General features: G+C 42.5%; 1 protein-coding gene across 1 annotated transcript; it reads left to right on the forward strand.

The window, feature by feature from the left end:
* The first annotated feature begins 1,273 nt into the window (after positions 1 to 1,273).
* LOC139459109 (cap-specific mRNA (nucleoside-2'-O-)-methyltransferase 2-like) lies at positions 1,274 to 18,295 on the forward strand. The gene is made up of 12 exons (XM_071240556.1): positions 1,274 to 1,353; positions 2,165 to 2,766; positions 4,227 to 4,435; positions 5,533 to 5,730; positions 8,470 to 8,590; positions 9,007 to 9,272; positions 9,758 to 9,946; positions 10,145 to 10,282; positions 14,405 to 14,725; positions 15,253 to 15,351; positions 16,860 to 17,040; positions 17,911 to 18,295. Exons 2-12 carry the CDS (start codon positions 2,172 to 2,174, stop codon positions 18,045 to 18,047), a joined length of 2,454 nt encoding a protein of 817 aa, XP_071096657.1. The 5' UTR covers positions 1,274 to 1,353; positions 2,165 to 2,171; the 3' UTR covers positions 18,048 to 18,295.
* Positions 18,296 to 18,592: the final 297 nt, after the last annotated feature.

Raw genomic sequence — 18,592 nt, forward strand, 5'->3', positions numbered from 1 at the left:
CAGTATACTGACTCGGAGCCGATCAGTCCTTGTTTTAGCCCATTAATGCCGATCGCCAGGCAGGGTAACAATAAGTACTATCACTTAACGTCCTATGGCATGATGCGGCCTGGGGTCGAACCCCGGACCTTCCGCTCTCCAGGCGGACGCTCTACCACTAGACCACGCAAGCCGTCTGCAGAGGAGAGTATTGGTAAATTTAAAGTATGCGTTAAGAAACATGATGAAATTGACTGAGAGATTTTATTACAATACAGAAATTGACCGTTTGGGCTTTTATATCCTACAGTGACGTTTTATCCTTTGCGTCAATATAAAAATGAATGCAAACAAGTAACATGTAAATCTGTGTCTGGTTTTGTCTTACGTCAGACAAGCAGGCCTGGGTCCGGTTGTCCAGAACCGGATTATTTTAACCTCACCAACCGTTACATATAATCAACATAACCATTTGGTAAAATTTAACGGAAAGTTAACACTGACTTAACGGATGGTTAAGAGTTAACCAGGTTTTGAACAACCGAGCCATGTGCAATATATCTGAAACAGAGATATCACAAATATCCTCAAAGCCTGATGCAACAAGCGAACACAACCGTCAAGATCCGGGTTAGATCCGGTTGCCTAGGTCGATGCTCATAATGTCAATCACTGAATTGTCTGGTCCAGACTTGGCTATTTACAGACCGCTGTCGTGTAGCTGGAATATTGCTGAGTGCCGCGTTAAACAACAAACAAACAAGCGTGCGTAACAATATCGAACCAACTCATTAACGACAATTATCGCAGTGGTAGCCGGCCCCATGTAAATATAACTAAAGATCAGGGAACTATAATAAATGACTGTAAGGAGAACACACTATAGTATTTTTGAAACTTTAATTTATTTTTCTTGACAATTTCGTAGTAGCCATGCCATGGCTAGAGAACGTTACCGTCATCACCATCGTTAATTTTAAGAACGCCGTGATATGATAAATGCTTACAAAATAAATAAAAAAGTTATTCCAAGTATATGATATGTAAGCCATTCTCTGTCATATGAGAAATGGGTTAATAAAATGAAAATACAGAATATAATTCTTCAATTAACATGAAAGTAAATTGGAAGATTTTATGAACGCCAATAACAGTATTTTACCGCCCCTTTCTTCAATAAAAGAAAACGCGGTGCCCTCCCTTGCCGGAAGTATATAAACGGCTCCTTGTAGGGTCTTTCTGCTGCTATTTATGCTCATAGTGGCAACAATTGCAGTGTTGCGAGTTTGTGAAGCTTCACTCGTAAACAAAAAACATGTTGACTTGGAACAACGACTAGGAGACGATTTCAATGCTTATGCTGAAATAATACGGGTATTGTAAATGACAGCATGCTGTTGTAGCAGGGTTTTTCAGAGCATGACTTTAAGGACACATATGCAATCAGAATGACAATTACATAACTTCTTTGATTGGCATTTAGAAGTTGGAGTACTAAGTAAGGATAAGAATTTATGGATGAACAACTTCTTTATTACCATTAAGAGCGACGTTTCGGTGTAGGTTCTAACACCGTTATCAAGCAAGTGATTTACAGAGTGCAGTAAGCAAGTATATATACACGTAGGAGGCAATGTTTATACAGTAGGGTAGACAATTACATAGTTAATATGCTTCCTTGTAATATTAACCGGCGAACTGTTGCTGGCTCTTGCCTGGCCCGGGTCTGCGTTTGTGTAAAGCGAAAGTAAGTCTCCTGTGAGGCGCTAAGTTACCATCTCATCCTACTGGAGAGCCTGTCACTGCTGGGCGAACAGGGGCGTATAACAGTGTTTCCGGTAAAGAGAACTCCGGTGTATACTGAATGTTGACCGTTTTAGTGAGGCACCTAACACACAAACTCAGCGATCTAAACCACTCAGCCACAAAAATGAAAGTCCGACAACTGGTAGTCTAGATCACATACTTTGTATACCTCTCTGACAATTAGGTGCCTCACTCTGGCAGTGTGGGTTCGAATGGTGAACAGGACTCAACCCCAAAAAGTACGAGAATCAGTACTTTACTAGGAAAGTGTTATCCCAAATATATCATTTGTTAAATATGACATTTTTGACCACTTTTTAAATGGCATTGTGTGTTCATACATAAAATATGGTAATGCATTACATATTGTATGTTTCAGCTTCTAGATGGGACCGAAAAGGAAACGCTTTGATTCTTATAATACTCTCTCTCATCAACTAGATCCAAGTTCAAAGGATAAGGTAGAGAAAATATTCAAAAAAAAGTTCAGCTATTCTACTCTCAGACACAAGACCCTGAGACTACGTTGTCAAGGTAATAAACAGACACAGGGGAAACAAGGTGGCGAGGGAAGGAAGTTAATGGTCAGCGATGACAAGTCCAAGACGGAACACGAGGAAACCTGTGAAGCGTCGGTGCAGAAACCAGCGGATCTTGAAGATAATGAAGAGCTCTGCTGGAAAGTACCAGATCTCATCTCCCTGAAGGAAGATCTCAATACACTGAAGGATGAGCTGAGTGATAAAGATGTTCTGGAGTGGCACAAGCACACCTGCTTCACCAACCTAGCAGGCGGAGTTGTACAAGAGCTGAAACAGGTGTTCCATGCAGAGCTGTGTACACAGGCATGGGGCAAGTTTTTCGAGATTGTGTCCACCTTCACACTTGTCCCCCTGACGACAGAGGTGTTCAACTCGGTCCATTTGTGTGAGGCACCCGGGGCCTTCATTGCTGCTCTCAACCACTTCCTGATGTCTCAAGGTATTCTGGGAAATAGCAATGGCCTATGCATATTCAGCTTAACATCATAGGATGTGAACTTCTAAGAGACCCTAGTGGGGATTCCAGGATAGAATTGATCTCCAGCAATGTATTCTGGTCAGACTTGAACAGGTTCAATGCGTGTCATCATTCCCCAATGTCATGGATCATTGCTTTCAATATCAATCACTGTATTGTCTGGTCCTGACTCGATTATTTACAGGCTGCCGTCATGGAGCGGAAATATTGCTACAGTGTGGCGTTAAATTACAAACAAACAAACAAACAAAACTTGGAGATGTCATATTTCTGTTTTTCATGACATGTCTGTTTGTTCAGATGTCATAATCCGTCTTCTCAGAGTAGAATAGGGACCCAGCACTCTATTACCATTTATAATGCAACCAAGAATAATAATATTTCAGAACTAATTAAAAAAAACATGAGGCTTTTAGATCCTTGATGTTAAGTGGTGAGGTGAGGTGAAATGGGGTTGAATGGTTTTTTTTCTATGATTATTGCATTTATAGGGAAGACCATATAGGGCTGGGACTAGTACTCGGGTCAGGTGGGTACTGAGTAGGACCTAGGTACCCACAGGACTACCCGGACCCGGATATATTGTTAAATGACAAAAGTTATCTGAAACTTCATGGCTACACTACTAGTCATTAATGTTCGCATTTCTTTCTGAATATGCACACATTCCTTCTGACTTTTATATGTTTGAATAAAGATAAAGCTTCAGTCAAATTCAGTGTATGTTTGACGAGGTCGTTCTAGACGTGTGTCTAAGTGCAAACTAGTTCCAACTAGTGTGTATGTGTGGCTGTTTGTACTAGCACAGACTAATGTCCGTTTTGTAGTTATAGCCCATTGAGATACCATGCCATAGTTCAGCATAAATAAGGGGGCGCGGGTGGCCAGTCGTCTAAGGCGCTGCTATTCAACTGTGCAGAGTTGCGTCCCTTGGGCTTGCCAGAAACCTTTGATTGTGGGTTTGAATCCCGGTTTTCCCCTATTATGTTTCTAGGTTCGTCAGCACCATACCTGTGCTCGTGGGTTTCACCGAAGTGGTAAATGTCTGAGACCTGCATCACTTCGGGCTTTCCTCCCACATTAAGCTGACACGCCGTGATATAACTGGAATACTGTTAAAAGCTGCGTTAAACCCAACTCACTCACTCAACATAAATACCCTACTCAGACATAGTATACTAACTCCGAGCCGACCAGTCCTTGTGTTAGCACCTGAATGAAGATTGCCAGGCAGGGTAACAACAAGTACCATCTTTTAATGTCTTTTGTTAAGATGTGGCCAAGGATCAAACTACCGACATTCTGCTCTCCATGCATATATGCCCTATCCACAAGGCCACAGAGGCTCTCCTTGATGTTAAGTTAAGTTAATTTCAAACTCTCTTTACAGTTTGTTAATGAGGCTTAGTTTCTGTGTACAGCTTTCTCTGGAACATGGTCGTGGCTGGGTACGACACTGAGTCCGTACTACGAGGGAAACAGCCTGGTCCAGATGATCGATGACGACAGGTTCATCAGGTCGACACTGGACAACTGGTACTTCGGGGAGGATGGGACAGGGAACATCATGGACTATGAGAACCTCCAGGGCCTGAAGGACAGAACACAACACATGGGAGATGTCCAGCTGGTGAGTTACCATGGTGACTGACAGGGTGTGTGAGTGAGTGGTGTTGCAGTCAGGAAGACCAAGGCCTGTCAGTAATGAGGGTCTTGATGGGGAGGTCACAAGTCATTTGTCTGTAATGAGGGTCTTGATGGGGAGGTCACAAGTCATTCGTCAGTAATAAGGGTCTTGATTTGGGAGGTGACTGGTCAGTAGTCAGTGATGAGGGTCTTGATGGGGAGGTCACAAGTCATTCGTCAGTTACAAGGGTCTTGATGGGGAGGTCACAAGTCAGTCGTCTGTAATGAGGGTCTTGATGGGGAAGTCACAAGTCATTCGTCAGTAATGAGGGTCTTGATTTGGGAGGTGACTGGTCAGTAGTCAGTAATGAGAGTCTTGATTGGGGAGGTCACAATTCATTCATCAGTAATGAGGGTCCTGATGGGGAGGTCACAAGTCATTCGTCAGTAATGAGGGTCTTGATTGGGGAGGTCACAAGTCATTCGTCAGTAATGAGGGTCTTGATGGGGAGGTCACAAGTCATTTGTCTGTAATGAGGGTCTTGATGGGGAGGTCACAAGTCATTCGTCAGTATTGAGGGTCCTGATGGGGAGGTCACAAGTCATTCGTCAGTAATGAGGGTCTTGATGAGGAGGTCACAAGTCATTCGTCTGTAATGTGGGTCTTGATGGGGAGGTCACAAGTCATTCGTCAGTAATAAAGGTCTTGATTTGGGAGGTGACTGGTCAGTAGTCAGTAATGAGGGTCTTGATGGGGAGGTCACAAGTCATTCATCAGTAATGAGGGTCCTGATGGGGAGGTCACAAGTCATTCGTCAGTATTGAGGGTCTTGATGGGGAGGTCACAAGTCATTTGTCAGTAATGAGGGTCTTGATGGGGAGGTCACAAGTCATTCATCAGTAATGAGGGTCTTGATGGGGAGGTCACAAGTCATTCATCAGTAATGAGGATCCTGATGGGGAGGTCACATGTCAGTAGTCAGAAATGAGGGTCTGTGGTTGAATCTCATGAGACTTAGATGTTATGGCCGCTGCAGTAGGATAGATTACTAGTTTGTTATCTTTGTCCCGTGTACACTACTGTAAGGTTCTGTGTTTCAGGTGACGGCAGACGGCAGTATCGACTGTCAGAACACTCCGGCAGAACAGGAGGTGGTGGTGTCCCGTCTACACTACTGTGAGGTGCTTACAGCTCTTCACATCTTATCACCAGGTGGAGCTTTTGTGGTGAAACTCTTTACCATGTTTGAGTCCTCCACCGTGTGCCTTATGTATCTCCTTTGTTCACAGTTTGAACAGGTAAGTCTACTTCACATTCTCACAATGATTTGTACTGACATCACATTAGCATGTGGCATCATCTCTAAACTAACACTGCCATGAAAACTGTTCATCCTTGCAGACTTTTACATTATAACACATGATCACCCTCTCTCTGGGATGAGGTGGGGTAGTCCCAGAGAATGGTTTAGGGATTGTTTGCCACGCACTAAACTTCGGTTTGAATCCCCACATGGGTACAACATGTACAATGATTGAAGCCCAATTCTGGTGTCCCTGCCGTAATATTGCTGGAATATTGCTAAAAGCAGGGTAAAACCTTGCTCGCTCACACACACACACACACACTCACTCACTCACTCACTCACTCACTCACTCACTCACTCACTCACTCACTCACTCACTCACTCACTCACTCACTCACTCACTCACTCACTCACTCACTGTTTTATGTCCAGAGTGAGTGAGTGAGTGAGTGACCCACCCACCCAGAGTAGGGATGTTGCTGGGGCACAGAGTATAACCTCTGACTCTAAGCTCATTGTCAGGTTAGCATGCTTAGGAAAACAAAACAACAGTCCATCTACTATCACTGTCTCCACTCCCTTGCTGCCTCACTTCTCCATGTGACCATGCTAAAAGAGACTATGTTATAAGGGAGCTAATGGCACAGGTGACCCAGTCATCTAATTTGCTGTGCAGAGTTACATCCCTTGGGCAGACAAGGAATAAAGCTCCTTCCCAGCACAATACACCGTCATTACATTCCCGGAAACATCGCTGCTACTAGCTGACTAGTGTGGATGCAGCCATTACAAGAATGTTGAAATTTGCCCTCTAACCCAAATGTTGTTATGTTTACACTTTTGTTTATGTCTTTGGGAATGCCTAGTGGTTAAAGTGTTCGCTCGTCACACCGAAGACCTGGGTTTGATTCCCCACATGGGTACAATGTGTAAAGCCCATTTCTGGTATCCCCCGCCATGATATTGTTGGAATATTGGTAAAAGCAACGACTCACAGATTGGCTAATGCTCATGATGTCAATCACTGGATTGTCTGGTCCAGACACAATTATTTACAGACTGCCGACATATAGCTGGAATATTGCTGAGTGTTGCGTTAAACAACAAACCAACCAACCAACCAAACACAGATTTGGTGCCTCCAAAGATATAAGTTAGTATATTGTGCTACCCCAAAGCATTGCTGTTGGTGTGTTTTCCAATACTCTGAGGAAGATATGGTATAAGTAACTTACACCCCACTCGGGGTAGGTACACGTTTACATCTTTTTACTAATGTTTTATGTATCATTGCTGACAAAAGTTACTGAAACATACATAAAATATTCACAGAAAGTCTTTCCTTAAAACATAAATGTTTGCCGTGTGTTTTTTCCACCACTCAGCTCTTGGCCCACTTGCACAAAGCGATCCTAGTGCTAACTCCCATACTTATAGGCTTAATGCCGCGATATAACTGTAATACTGTTAAAAGTGGTGTTAAACCCAACTCACTCACTCACTAACATGGCTTACGATAATCTTAGCACTGAGATGGCTTTTTGCAAGTGGGCCCATGTGTGGAGCAGTAATGTTAGTGATTTGACAGGCAGAAGATTTAGAGTTTATATCCGAGGCCATCGTTTGCAAATCCTCTAGACTTGGTTCATGTCTGGAATTGTAGGAATTGATTGAGGTGGTCTGAACTATTGTTGTCATGTGAAAAGTGACTGCTTTATCGGTCTATGAACCTATGGATAATACAAATGAAACCATGGCAATGATTGAGGTATAAGTAGTATTCCACCATGATACTGGAGGATGCTTCATTTTCATTGGTCAAAAGAGGATTAAAATCAGGTATAGGTCCTCAGCAACCCATGCTTGCCGTAAAAGGCGACTAACGGGATCGGGTGGTCAGGCTCGCTGACTTGGTTGATGCATGTCATCGATCCCAATTGCATGGATCGATGCTCATGATATTAATCACTGGATTGTCTGGTCCAGACTAGATTATTTTCAGACCGCTGTTATATAGCTGGAATATTGCTTAGTGCGGCGTTAAACACCAAACCAAAAAATAAATAAATAAATAAAATCGGGTATGTAATTTCTGTTCAATACTTCAGAATTAACATGCCGTTTCACACAAAAACCTTGTTTATGAAAACAACAATCTTTCAATAGCATCGATGCATATAACAATGGCTGCCGATAATTAGAATTGTAATTCTTTTTGATTACATGGTGTAGGAACAACAGCTTACCAAACATAGACTTAAGGATTTAGTTCCAAATTAAAAAAAGAAGTATCTTATCTACAGTTAAAGTACCACAAAATTTCAAAACATAGTAGGTTTGTCTTCTAATCATGCTTATGATTAAAAAAATATAAGAGTTGGTTCTCAGGCAATGGCTTTTGAAAATATAATGCAGGCAGGCAGTGTCTTTTCTTTTCTATTTGGTTGTACAAATTAGTATGTAACCAACAAACAGTTATGTAACCAATAGACACTTATGTACAATCAACCTGGGAAAGGACCTCCCAACATAAATGTGTTCCTTGATGAGTAAAATACTGCAATACAGTATTTGACTACCGTTGGACTTGGAATATTTAAGGATTTTTTGGTTTGTTTGTTTTAAAATGGAAATAAAAACGAAACGTGCGGTGAACTTTGTGATGATGCTGGCGGTGCCTGAGAACCAAGACTATTATAGTTTTTAGCCTAATGGTATTGATTTTGTTCAGGTGAATGTGTTCAAGCCGCCGACCAGCAAGTCGGGTAACTCCGAGGTGTACACAGTCTGTCTGGGGTACAGGAAGCAGATGAAAGGTCATACCCTCAAGGCGCTGTGTCGACATTTCTTCTGTGAGTATTTTGGGAGGGAGCAACGGGTACTAGTTCAGCTCAGGTTTCAAATGATATCCACTGTGAGTCCCATTGGAAGCAAAAGTGTGTGGAGCTTGGATGATTCAATTGAAACCTATCAAGTTGATTTATCCGATTTTTCTATTCTGTTATAAAATCAAATCAATGTCCGGACAGTCCATGTCAGACTTTTCTTTACTCAATCATTAAGTTTTAGTTGAAATACAGATGAAGCCATAATCATTCTGATTTTTAACATTTTTTTAAAAAACGAAAAAAAAAAAGTGAACTTTTTTTTAAAACAATCAAACCTTGAAGTTGTATCTGAAAGTGATATCCCTGCTCACGCATGCACACCAACCCCCACTCTCTCTCTTTGCAGATTAATAGTTTAATATTTCTATGCACATTTTCAGCTGAAACAGCCCCTGAAGAAATCCCAATATTTGAGAAAGCAGACATACCTTCTTCATTTCTGCAAGAACACATTGAATGTTGCGGATTCTTCACAAAGCATCAGTCAGACACGATCCGCGGCAACCTTCACTTGTACGGGGACTTCTCGCCAGACCAGAGGACGAGGATGCAGGCCATGAAGGACTACTGCACGGAGCTGTTCGTCAACACCTACAACGTGAACACCATCCCCGGCTACATGAAGATCACACACCAATCACACAAGGTGGGTGGAACAGGGTCTCCAAAGTCCAAAGTTGGTGTACGGATTAAGAAATGTAACCTAGAGAGTCTGCTTGACTTGATTGCTTTTGTGGTCTAGTGGTAGAGAGTCTGCCTTGAGAGTGGAAGGTCCGGTGTTCGATCCCCAGCAATTTTCCGGCTAAATGAAATCAGTCTTTAAATGGGTCCGGGTAGGATGAGATCGCAATGTGGTTGTTAACTTTCTAGTGCCTAACAGGCAGCTTGGGTTGTATACTCCCCAGGGAGCTGAGAATGATTCTTGAGTGCACGCTGATCCAGTGACCGGGGTAATAATAGCGCTTTGAGCATGCCCCTGAGTGGAGTGGAAATATGCACAATATAAAGACTTCTGTTGGAACATTGTTGAGAGTTTTTCATTCTGTGTTTAACATGTTGAGGCCCACAACTGGAATTCTACGCCTTGATCTGTACGAAAGCTATAATGCTTCTTCATATGTTTTGTTTCAGAAGTATGCGTCCAAATTTGAAATCATCTCTTCGTCTGGGAAACAGGGCAGTGCCTATGATAAGCCAGTCACCCAGCGTATACACTCGGGGTCGTTCAAGTGCCGGGTGGAGCAGAGTCAGTTGCCATGGAAACAGAGGGTGCAGCTATTGGATAAGATGGACTTAAAGGATGCCAGCTTGTCACTGGAGGTACGTAGAAATATTTGGTTTTGTTGGTGTAGAGGTGGAATTCCCCTTAAATTTAACAGGTTGGATACACAAAATGCAAACATGTTTTCGAATGTCCGCGAAATTATTGTATCAGATTTTGCATTCTTCGTTTGCTTTATGATTGCCACAGTTACAAGTGTTTTGCTGAATGGATGCATGTCATTCCTTGTTTTACAGTGCACAGACCCCCTACATCCAGCCGAGATAAACTACTGGACAGTCGGTAAAGGGAGGCCACTCTTGCGTGTTATTAGCTCACGGCTCTGTGATGGCTACCTCACCAAACAGATGAACACAGTCATAGACAATGCACAGGTTAGCTACCATCACATGAACACAGTCTTAGACAATGCACAGGTTAGCTACCATCAGATAATCAGTCTTAGACCATGCACAGGTTAGCTACCATCAGATAAACACAGTCTTAGACCATGCACAGGTTAGCTAGCATAAGATAAACAGTCTTCGACCATGCTCAGGTTAACTACCATCAGATAAAATTTCTTAGACCATGTACAGGTAAGCTACCATCAGATAAACATTCTTAGACTATGTACAGGTAAGCTACCATCAGATGAACAATCTTTGACCATGCTGAGGTTAGCTACCATCAGATGAACAGTCTTAGACCATGTACAGGTTAGCTACCATCAGATGAACAATCTTTGACCATGTACAGGTTAGCTACCATCAGATAAACAGTCTTAGACCATGCACAGGTTAGCTATCATCATATGAACAGTCTTAGACCATGCACATGTTAGCTATCATCAGATAAACAATCTTAGATCATGTACAGGCTAGCTACCATCAGATGAACACAGTCTTAGACCAAGCACTGGTTAGCTACCACCAGATGAACATTCTTAGACCATGTACAGGTTAGCTACCCTCAGATGAACAATCTTAGACCATGTACAGGTTAGCTACCACCAGATGAAAATTCTTAGACCATGCACAGGTTAGCTACCACCAGTTGAACAATATTGGACCATGTACAGGTTAGCTACCACCAGATGAAGAATCTTAGAGCATGCACAGGTTAGCTACCACCAGATGAACACAGTCTTAGACCATGCACAGGTTAGCTACCACCAGATGAACAATCTTTGACCATGTACAGGTTAGCTACCAACAAATAAACAGTCTTAGACCATGCACAGGTTAGCTACCATCAGATGAACAGTCTTAGACCATGCTCAGGTTAGCTATCATCATGTGAACAGTCTTAGACCATGTACAGGTTAGCTACCACCCGATGAACACAGTCTTAGACCATGTACATGTTAGCTACCATCAGATAAACAATCTTAGATCATGTACAGGCTAGCTACCATCAGATGAACACAGTCTTAGACCAAGCACAGGTTAGCTACCACCAGATGAACAATCTTAGACCATGCACAGGTTAGCTACCACCAGATGAACATTCTTAGACCATGTACAGGTTAGCTACCCTCAGATGAACAATCGTAGACCATGTACCGGTTAGCTACCACCAGATAAACATTCTTAGACCATGCACAGGTTAGCTACAACCAGTTGAACAATATTAGACCATGTACAGGTTAGCTACCACCAGATGAACATTCTAAGACCATGTTCAGGTTAGCTACCACCAGATGAAGAATCTTAGACCATGCACAGGTTATCTACCACCAGTTGAACAATCTTAGACCATGTACATGTTAGCTACCATCAGATGAACATTCTTAGACCATGTACAGGTTAGCTACCACCAGTTGAACAGTCTTAGACCATGCACAGGTTAGCTACCAACAGAAGAACACAGTCTCAGACCATGCACAGGTTAGCTACCATCAGATGAACAGTCTTAGACCATGCTCAGGTTAGCTATCATCAGATGAACAGTCTTTGACCATGTACAGGTTAGCTACCATCAGATGAACAATCTTTGACCATGTACCGGTTAGCTACCATCAGATGAACAATCTTTGACCATGCTGAGGTTAGCTACCACCAGATGAACAATCTTTGACCATGTACAGGTTAGCTACCATCAGATGAACAGTCTTAGACCATGTACATGTTAGCTACCATCAGATAAACAGTATTAGACCATGCACAGGTTAGCTATCATCATATGAACTATCTTAGACCATGCACATGTTAGCTACCATCAGATGAACAGTCTTAGTCCATGCACAGGTTAGCTACCATCAGATGACCAGTCTTTGACCATGTAAAGGTTTGCTACCATCAGATGAACAGTCTTAGACCATGCACAGGCTAGCTACCATCAGATGAACAATCTTTGACCATGCTGAGGTTAGCTACCATCAGATGAACAGTCTTAGACCATGTACAGGTTAGCTACCATCAGATGAACAATCTTTGACCATGTACAGGTTAGCTACCATCAGATAAACAGTCTTAGACCATGCACAGGTTAGCTATCATCATATGAACAATCTTAGACCATGCACATGTTAGCTACCATCGGATGAACAATCTTACACCATGCACAGGTTAGCTACCACCAGATGAACACAGTCTTAGACCATGCACAGGCTAGCTACCATCAGATGAACAATCTTAGACCATGTACAGGCTAGCTACCATCAGATGAACAATCTTAGTCCATGCACAGGTTAGCTACCATCAGATGAACAGATGAACAGTCTTAGACCATGTACAGGTTAGCTACCATCAGATGAACAGTCTTTGACCATGTACAGGTTAGCTACCATCAGATAAACAGTCTTAGACCATGCACAGGTTAGCTATCATCATATGAACAATCTTAGACCATGCACATGTTAGCTACCATCGGATGAACAATCTTACACCATGCACAGGTTAGCTACCACCAGATGAACACAGTCTTAGACCATGCATAGCCTAGTTACCATCAGATGAACAATCTTAGTCCATGCACAGGTTAGCTACCATCAGATGAACAGATGAACAGTCTTAGACTATGTACAGGCTAGCTACCATCAGATGAACAGTCTTAGACCATGTACAGGCTAGCTACCATCAGATGAACAGTCTAGGCCCATGCACAGGTTAGCTAGCATAAGATAAACAGTCTTAGGCCATGCTCAGATTAGCTATCATCATGTGAACAGTCTTAGACCATGTACAGGTTAGCTACCACCCGATGAACACAGTCTTAGACCGTGTACTGGTTAGCTATCATCAGATAAACAATCTTAGATCATGTACAGGCTAGCTACCATCAGATGAACACAGTCTTAGACCAAGCACTGGTTAGCTACCACCAGATGAACATTCTTAGACCATGTACAGGTTAGCTACCCTCAGATGAACAATCTTAGACCATGTACAGGTTAGCTACCACCAGATGAAAATTCTTAGACCATGCACAGGTTAGCTACCACCAGTTGAACAATATTGGACCATGTACAGGTTAGCTACCACCAGATGAAGAATCTTAGACCATGCACAGGTTATCTACCACCAGTTAAACAATCTTAGACCATGTACAGGTTAGCTACTATCAGATGAACATTCTTAGACCATGTACAGGTTAGCTATCATCAGATGAACAATCTTAGACCATGCACAGGTTAGCTACAATCAGATGAACAGTCTTAGACCATGCTCAGGTTAGCTATCATCAGATGAACAATCTTAGACCATGTACAGGCTAGCTACCATCAGATGAACAGTCTTAGACCATGTACAGACTAGCTATCATCAGATAAACAGTCTTAGACCATGCACAGATTAGCTACCATCAGATGAACAGTCTTAGACCATGCACAGGTTAGCTACCTTTAGATGAACAGTCTTAGACCATGCACAGGTTAGCTATCACCAGATGAACAGTCTTAGACCATGCCCAGGTTAGCTACCATCAGATGAACACAGTCTTAGACCATGCACAGGTTAGCTACCATCAGATGAACATTCTTAGACCATGCACAGGTTATCTACCAACAGAAGAACACAGTCTTAGACCATGCACAGGTTAGCTACCATCAGATGAACAGTCTTAGACCATGCAGAGGTTAGCTACCATCAGATGAACAATCTTAGACCATGCACAAGTTAGCTACCATCAGATGAACATTCTTAGACCATGCACAAGTTAGCTACCATCAGATGAACAATCTTAGACCATGCTGAGGTTAGCTATCATCAGATGAACAGTCTTTGACCATGTACAGGTTAGCTACCATCAGATGAACAATCTTTGACCATGCTGAGGTTAGCTACCATCAGATGAACAATCTTTGACCATGCTGAGGTTAGCTACCACCAGATTAACAATCTTTGACCATGTACAGGTTAACTACCATCAGATGAACAGTCTTAGACCATGTACATGTTAGCTACCATCAGATAAACAGTCTTAGACCATGCACAGGTTAGCTATCATCATATGATGTAGTGATTACTGGAAAAAGAGACTACAAAGTGCAGAATGGATTCCATTGTTTGTTTCAGTTGACTTCAGACAGAGACCCTGGGGTTTGTTACAAGGAGGTGGCACGTGTCATCTCAGAGTTACTGTCGCAGCGCTGTGAATCAATCAGTGCTAACAACCAACAGGTGGCACTGATGGTGGCAGATGACGACTTGCATCTCTACCTTCAGGAGCACCTGCCCTACAGGTGCAGCACCTTGGACAACATTGGTGACATGCACATCTCCGACAGTGGCAACGGTGTTGTTGTGCTGAGTGTCTGTGACGTCACCTTGGAGACTGGTGGAGAGGAACTGGCTGTTCGCAGGAAATTGCTGTCAAGATTGATCCAAGTTCTCAAGGTGATTATGTTTTGACAGTGAATTTTGTTTCACCCTCAAGGTCACAATAGTACCCCAGTATGTGGATCAGACTATCAGGCTCCCCGACTGGGCTGATTGTGTGTCCTCTGCAGTCTAGTGGTGAAGTGTTTCCTCAGAGAGCAGAAGGTCGCGGGTTCGATCCCCGGCCGTGTCACATCAAAAAACATTAAAAGATGGCACTTGTTGTTACCCTGCCTGGCACTTGGCATTAAGGGGCTTAAACAAGCCCTGGTCGGCTCAGAGTCAGCATACTGTGTCTGAGTGGGGTATTCATGTTAAACTGTGGCATGGTATCTCAGTGGACCAGAGCTATTATTTTGTCACATGCATGTACACACACACACACACACACACACACACACACACACACACACACACACACACACACACACACACACACACAAAAAAGATTGCTAGATCATGTTAAGGGTGTTTCTCTTTGAGGCCTATTGTGTTTGAGAAGAATGCTTCTTTGACAACTCATAGTATATATTTCTGTTGCCCAGGTGATGCCTGAGGGTGGCCACCTTGTGCTGCACCTCCACACATCGCTGACTCTCTTCACCGCCGGCCTGCTCTACATCCTGGCACGCATGTTCTCTCAGGTAGACACCGGTCTCACAGCCCAAATCAGCTCTGTTGTGACAAGAAATTGTATGTCGTGAAACCTGTCATGCTGCATCCCTTTTCATCCTGTCATCAGGGTACATCATGAAGTGACCCGTGAAGATTCCAGGACGGAGTTGGTCTTCAGCAACCCATGCTTGTCATAAGAGGCGACTAAGGGGATCGAGTGGTCAGACTCGCCAACTTGGTTGATGCATGTCATTGTATCTGAGTAGCGTAGATTGATGCTCATGAAGTCAATCACTGTAATGTCTGGTCCAGACTCGATTTTTTTATAGACTGGAGTCATTTAGCTGGAATATTGCTTAGTGCAGCATTGGATCAAAGGCCCTCACTCACACCCTCACAACCCGTAAAGATCCAGGTCAGAACTGGTCTTCAGCAACCCATACTTTTCATAAGAGGCGACTAATGGAATCAGGTGGTCAGGCTTCGTGACGTAGTTGATGCATGTCATCATATCCTAATTGCATAGATTCTGTGGTTGAGTTTGTCTTCAGCAACCCATGCTTGTCATAAGAGACGACTAAGGGATCAGGTAGTCAGACTCGCCAACTTGGTTGATGCATGTCATCATATCCTAATTGCATAGATCGGTGCGCACGATGCCAATCACTGTATTGTCTGGTCCAGACTCAGTTATTTACAGGCTGTTGTCATATAGTTGGAATATTGCTGAGTGTGGCATTAAACAACAAACAAACAAAACATCATGAAGTTTTTGATTGAACTGAGTTAGCAGAGATATTCATTTGAATGCATTATTATGAGTGTGCTGGAATCATTCATGACTCACAATACCATGAAACCTTGTTTACTTGCCTTCCTTCATATTGAAATCTAATTTAAAGTTTATGGTCCCGGTTGAATAGACCTGTGAAGATCTGGGGTAGAATAGGTCTTCAGCAACCCATACTTGCCGTAAAAGGCGACTATGCTTGTCATAAATGGCGACTAACGGGATCGGGTGGTCAGGCTCACTGACTTGGTTGATGCATGTCATTGATCCCAATTGCGTGGATCGATGCTTATGATATTAATCACTGGATTGTCTAGGTCCAGACTCGATTATTTACAGACTGCCGTCATATAGCTGGAATATTGCTGAGTGCGTCGTAAAACAACAAACCAACCAACCTGTTGAATATGATTTGTAACTGAGGCCTAATGATGCTTCTAAACACAGATTATGGATAACTTGATGTATATATGGTTTGCTCAGTTTGGAGGGTCACAAAGTTACACATTACATATGTTGTTGTTTTTTATTTATGTCTGGCAAGATACGCATGCCTTTTTGCAAACACCTTGTATCATCCCTATTGGATAATGATTCATTAACACATGCTTTTGATAGTCAGAATCATGCAGTGAGATTTTTTATGATCATGGGAAAGTGTTTGTCGCTTTTATTTATGTAGATTTTGTTTGTTTGGTTGTGAAGGGAGAAGTGAATAACCAGAGCACGATCCTACTCATGTTCCAGGTGTCGATGTGTCCACAGTTGCCAGGTGTGTGGTTACAGCAGGTGCTGTTCTTTGAGGGGTTTGGGGACCTGCATCCCAGTGTGTTGACGTACTTGGAGTCTGTTGACTCCCAGGTGTCAGGTCACACCAGCCAGGACATGGAAGTGTTGGAGGTTCTTCCCAAAACAATCATCATTAATGGTAAGGAGGAAGCAGGATTCCATGTTAAAGTTTCTTTTAAAAAATTTTGTATTTGATATTTACATGCTGATTGTGTTGGCAGATAATTGTTTATAAAACTGGCTCCCTCAGGAGATATCGCTTGTGTGAGATCAAGCGATATCTACAATATAGATAGCACTGCAGTGAAATTGCATCACAATGCTTTGCAGACCATTGGGACATCATTGGTTACCATGACATCAAATGACATCACTAATGGCTCTGCTACTGAAGCTGTTAGCAGTTCTTTTTACACTTCAGACACTGATAATTACTGTCGACAAACTGAAAAAGTTGGAAGAATGATGTTGAATGATAAATAAAATCTCACCCTAGTGTCTTTTGATATCAAATATATCAACACAAGTTGATAAAAGTGGAAAAACTCTGAGTCTTGAAAGAGATTCTCTATTTAACATGCATGCATGCTCCTAAACTACCAGTCCTTGTTTAGCCCCCTTAATGCCAAGTGCCAGGCAGGGTACCAACAAGTACCATTAAAGTCTGTTGGTATGATGGGCCGGGGATCGAACCCCTGACCTTCTGCTCACCAGGAGGATGCTCTACACCTAGAACATGATGGAGGTCTAAAATTTTATGAGGATAATGTGGTAAAGATTTCTTCATGACATGAAAATGAATAAATGTTAATTCAAGTCCCAGTTGTATAAAGCACAGCAAGTTGTGTCCCTTGGGTGTTCCAGAATCCTATGATCACAGGTTCCATTTCAAGATTTGCCCTGTTGATTCTTGGTTCATGAGCACCATACCAATGCTGATGGGTTTCACCAAAGTGGTATGAATTGTATCATAATATTTCTCACTCACTGGAAAATCTCTTTGTTTCAGATGTTGTCTTTACCAGATTCATGTTGAGTGTGAACAGAAGTTTCATAGGCAACTTTGTGAATGCTGTGATTGATGCAGAGAGAGCACGTCTATCAGATGGTGAATCAGAACCAAACACATCCAGCCCAGGGAGCTGACAAGAAAAGGAAACATCCATGCTGGAGACCTGACAAGATCTATTCCTTTCATACCATCCAGCAGACATGAACTAAACACATCCACCATCAAGCAGACATGAACTAAACGCATCAAGCAGACATGAACTAAACACATCAAGCAGACATGAACTAAACACATCAAGCAGACATGAACTAAACACATCCACAATCAAGCAGACATGAACTAAACACATCAAGCAGACATGAACTAAACACATCAAGCAGACATGAACTAAACACATCAAGCAGACATAAACTAAACACATCAAGCAGACATGAACTAAACATATCAAGCAGACATGAACCAAACACATCCACCATCAAGCAGACATGAACCAAACATCCACATCAAGCAGTCATGAACCAAACACATCCACCATCAAGCAGACATGAACCAAACACATCCACCATCAAGCAGACATGAACCAAACACATCAAGCAGACATGAACCAAACACATCAAGCAGACATGAACTAAACACATCCTCCATCAAGCAGACATGAACCAAACACATCAAGCGGACT

This window comes from Haliotis cracherodii, unplaced genomic scaffold (genome assembly GCF_022045235.1).
Source record: "Haliotis cracherodii isolate W230 unplaced genomic scaffold, xgHalCrac1.p SCAF_13, whole genome shotgun sequence".
NCBI lineage: Eukaryota > Metazoa > Mollusca > Gastropoda > Lepetellida > Haliotidae > Haliotis > Haliotis cracherodii.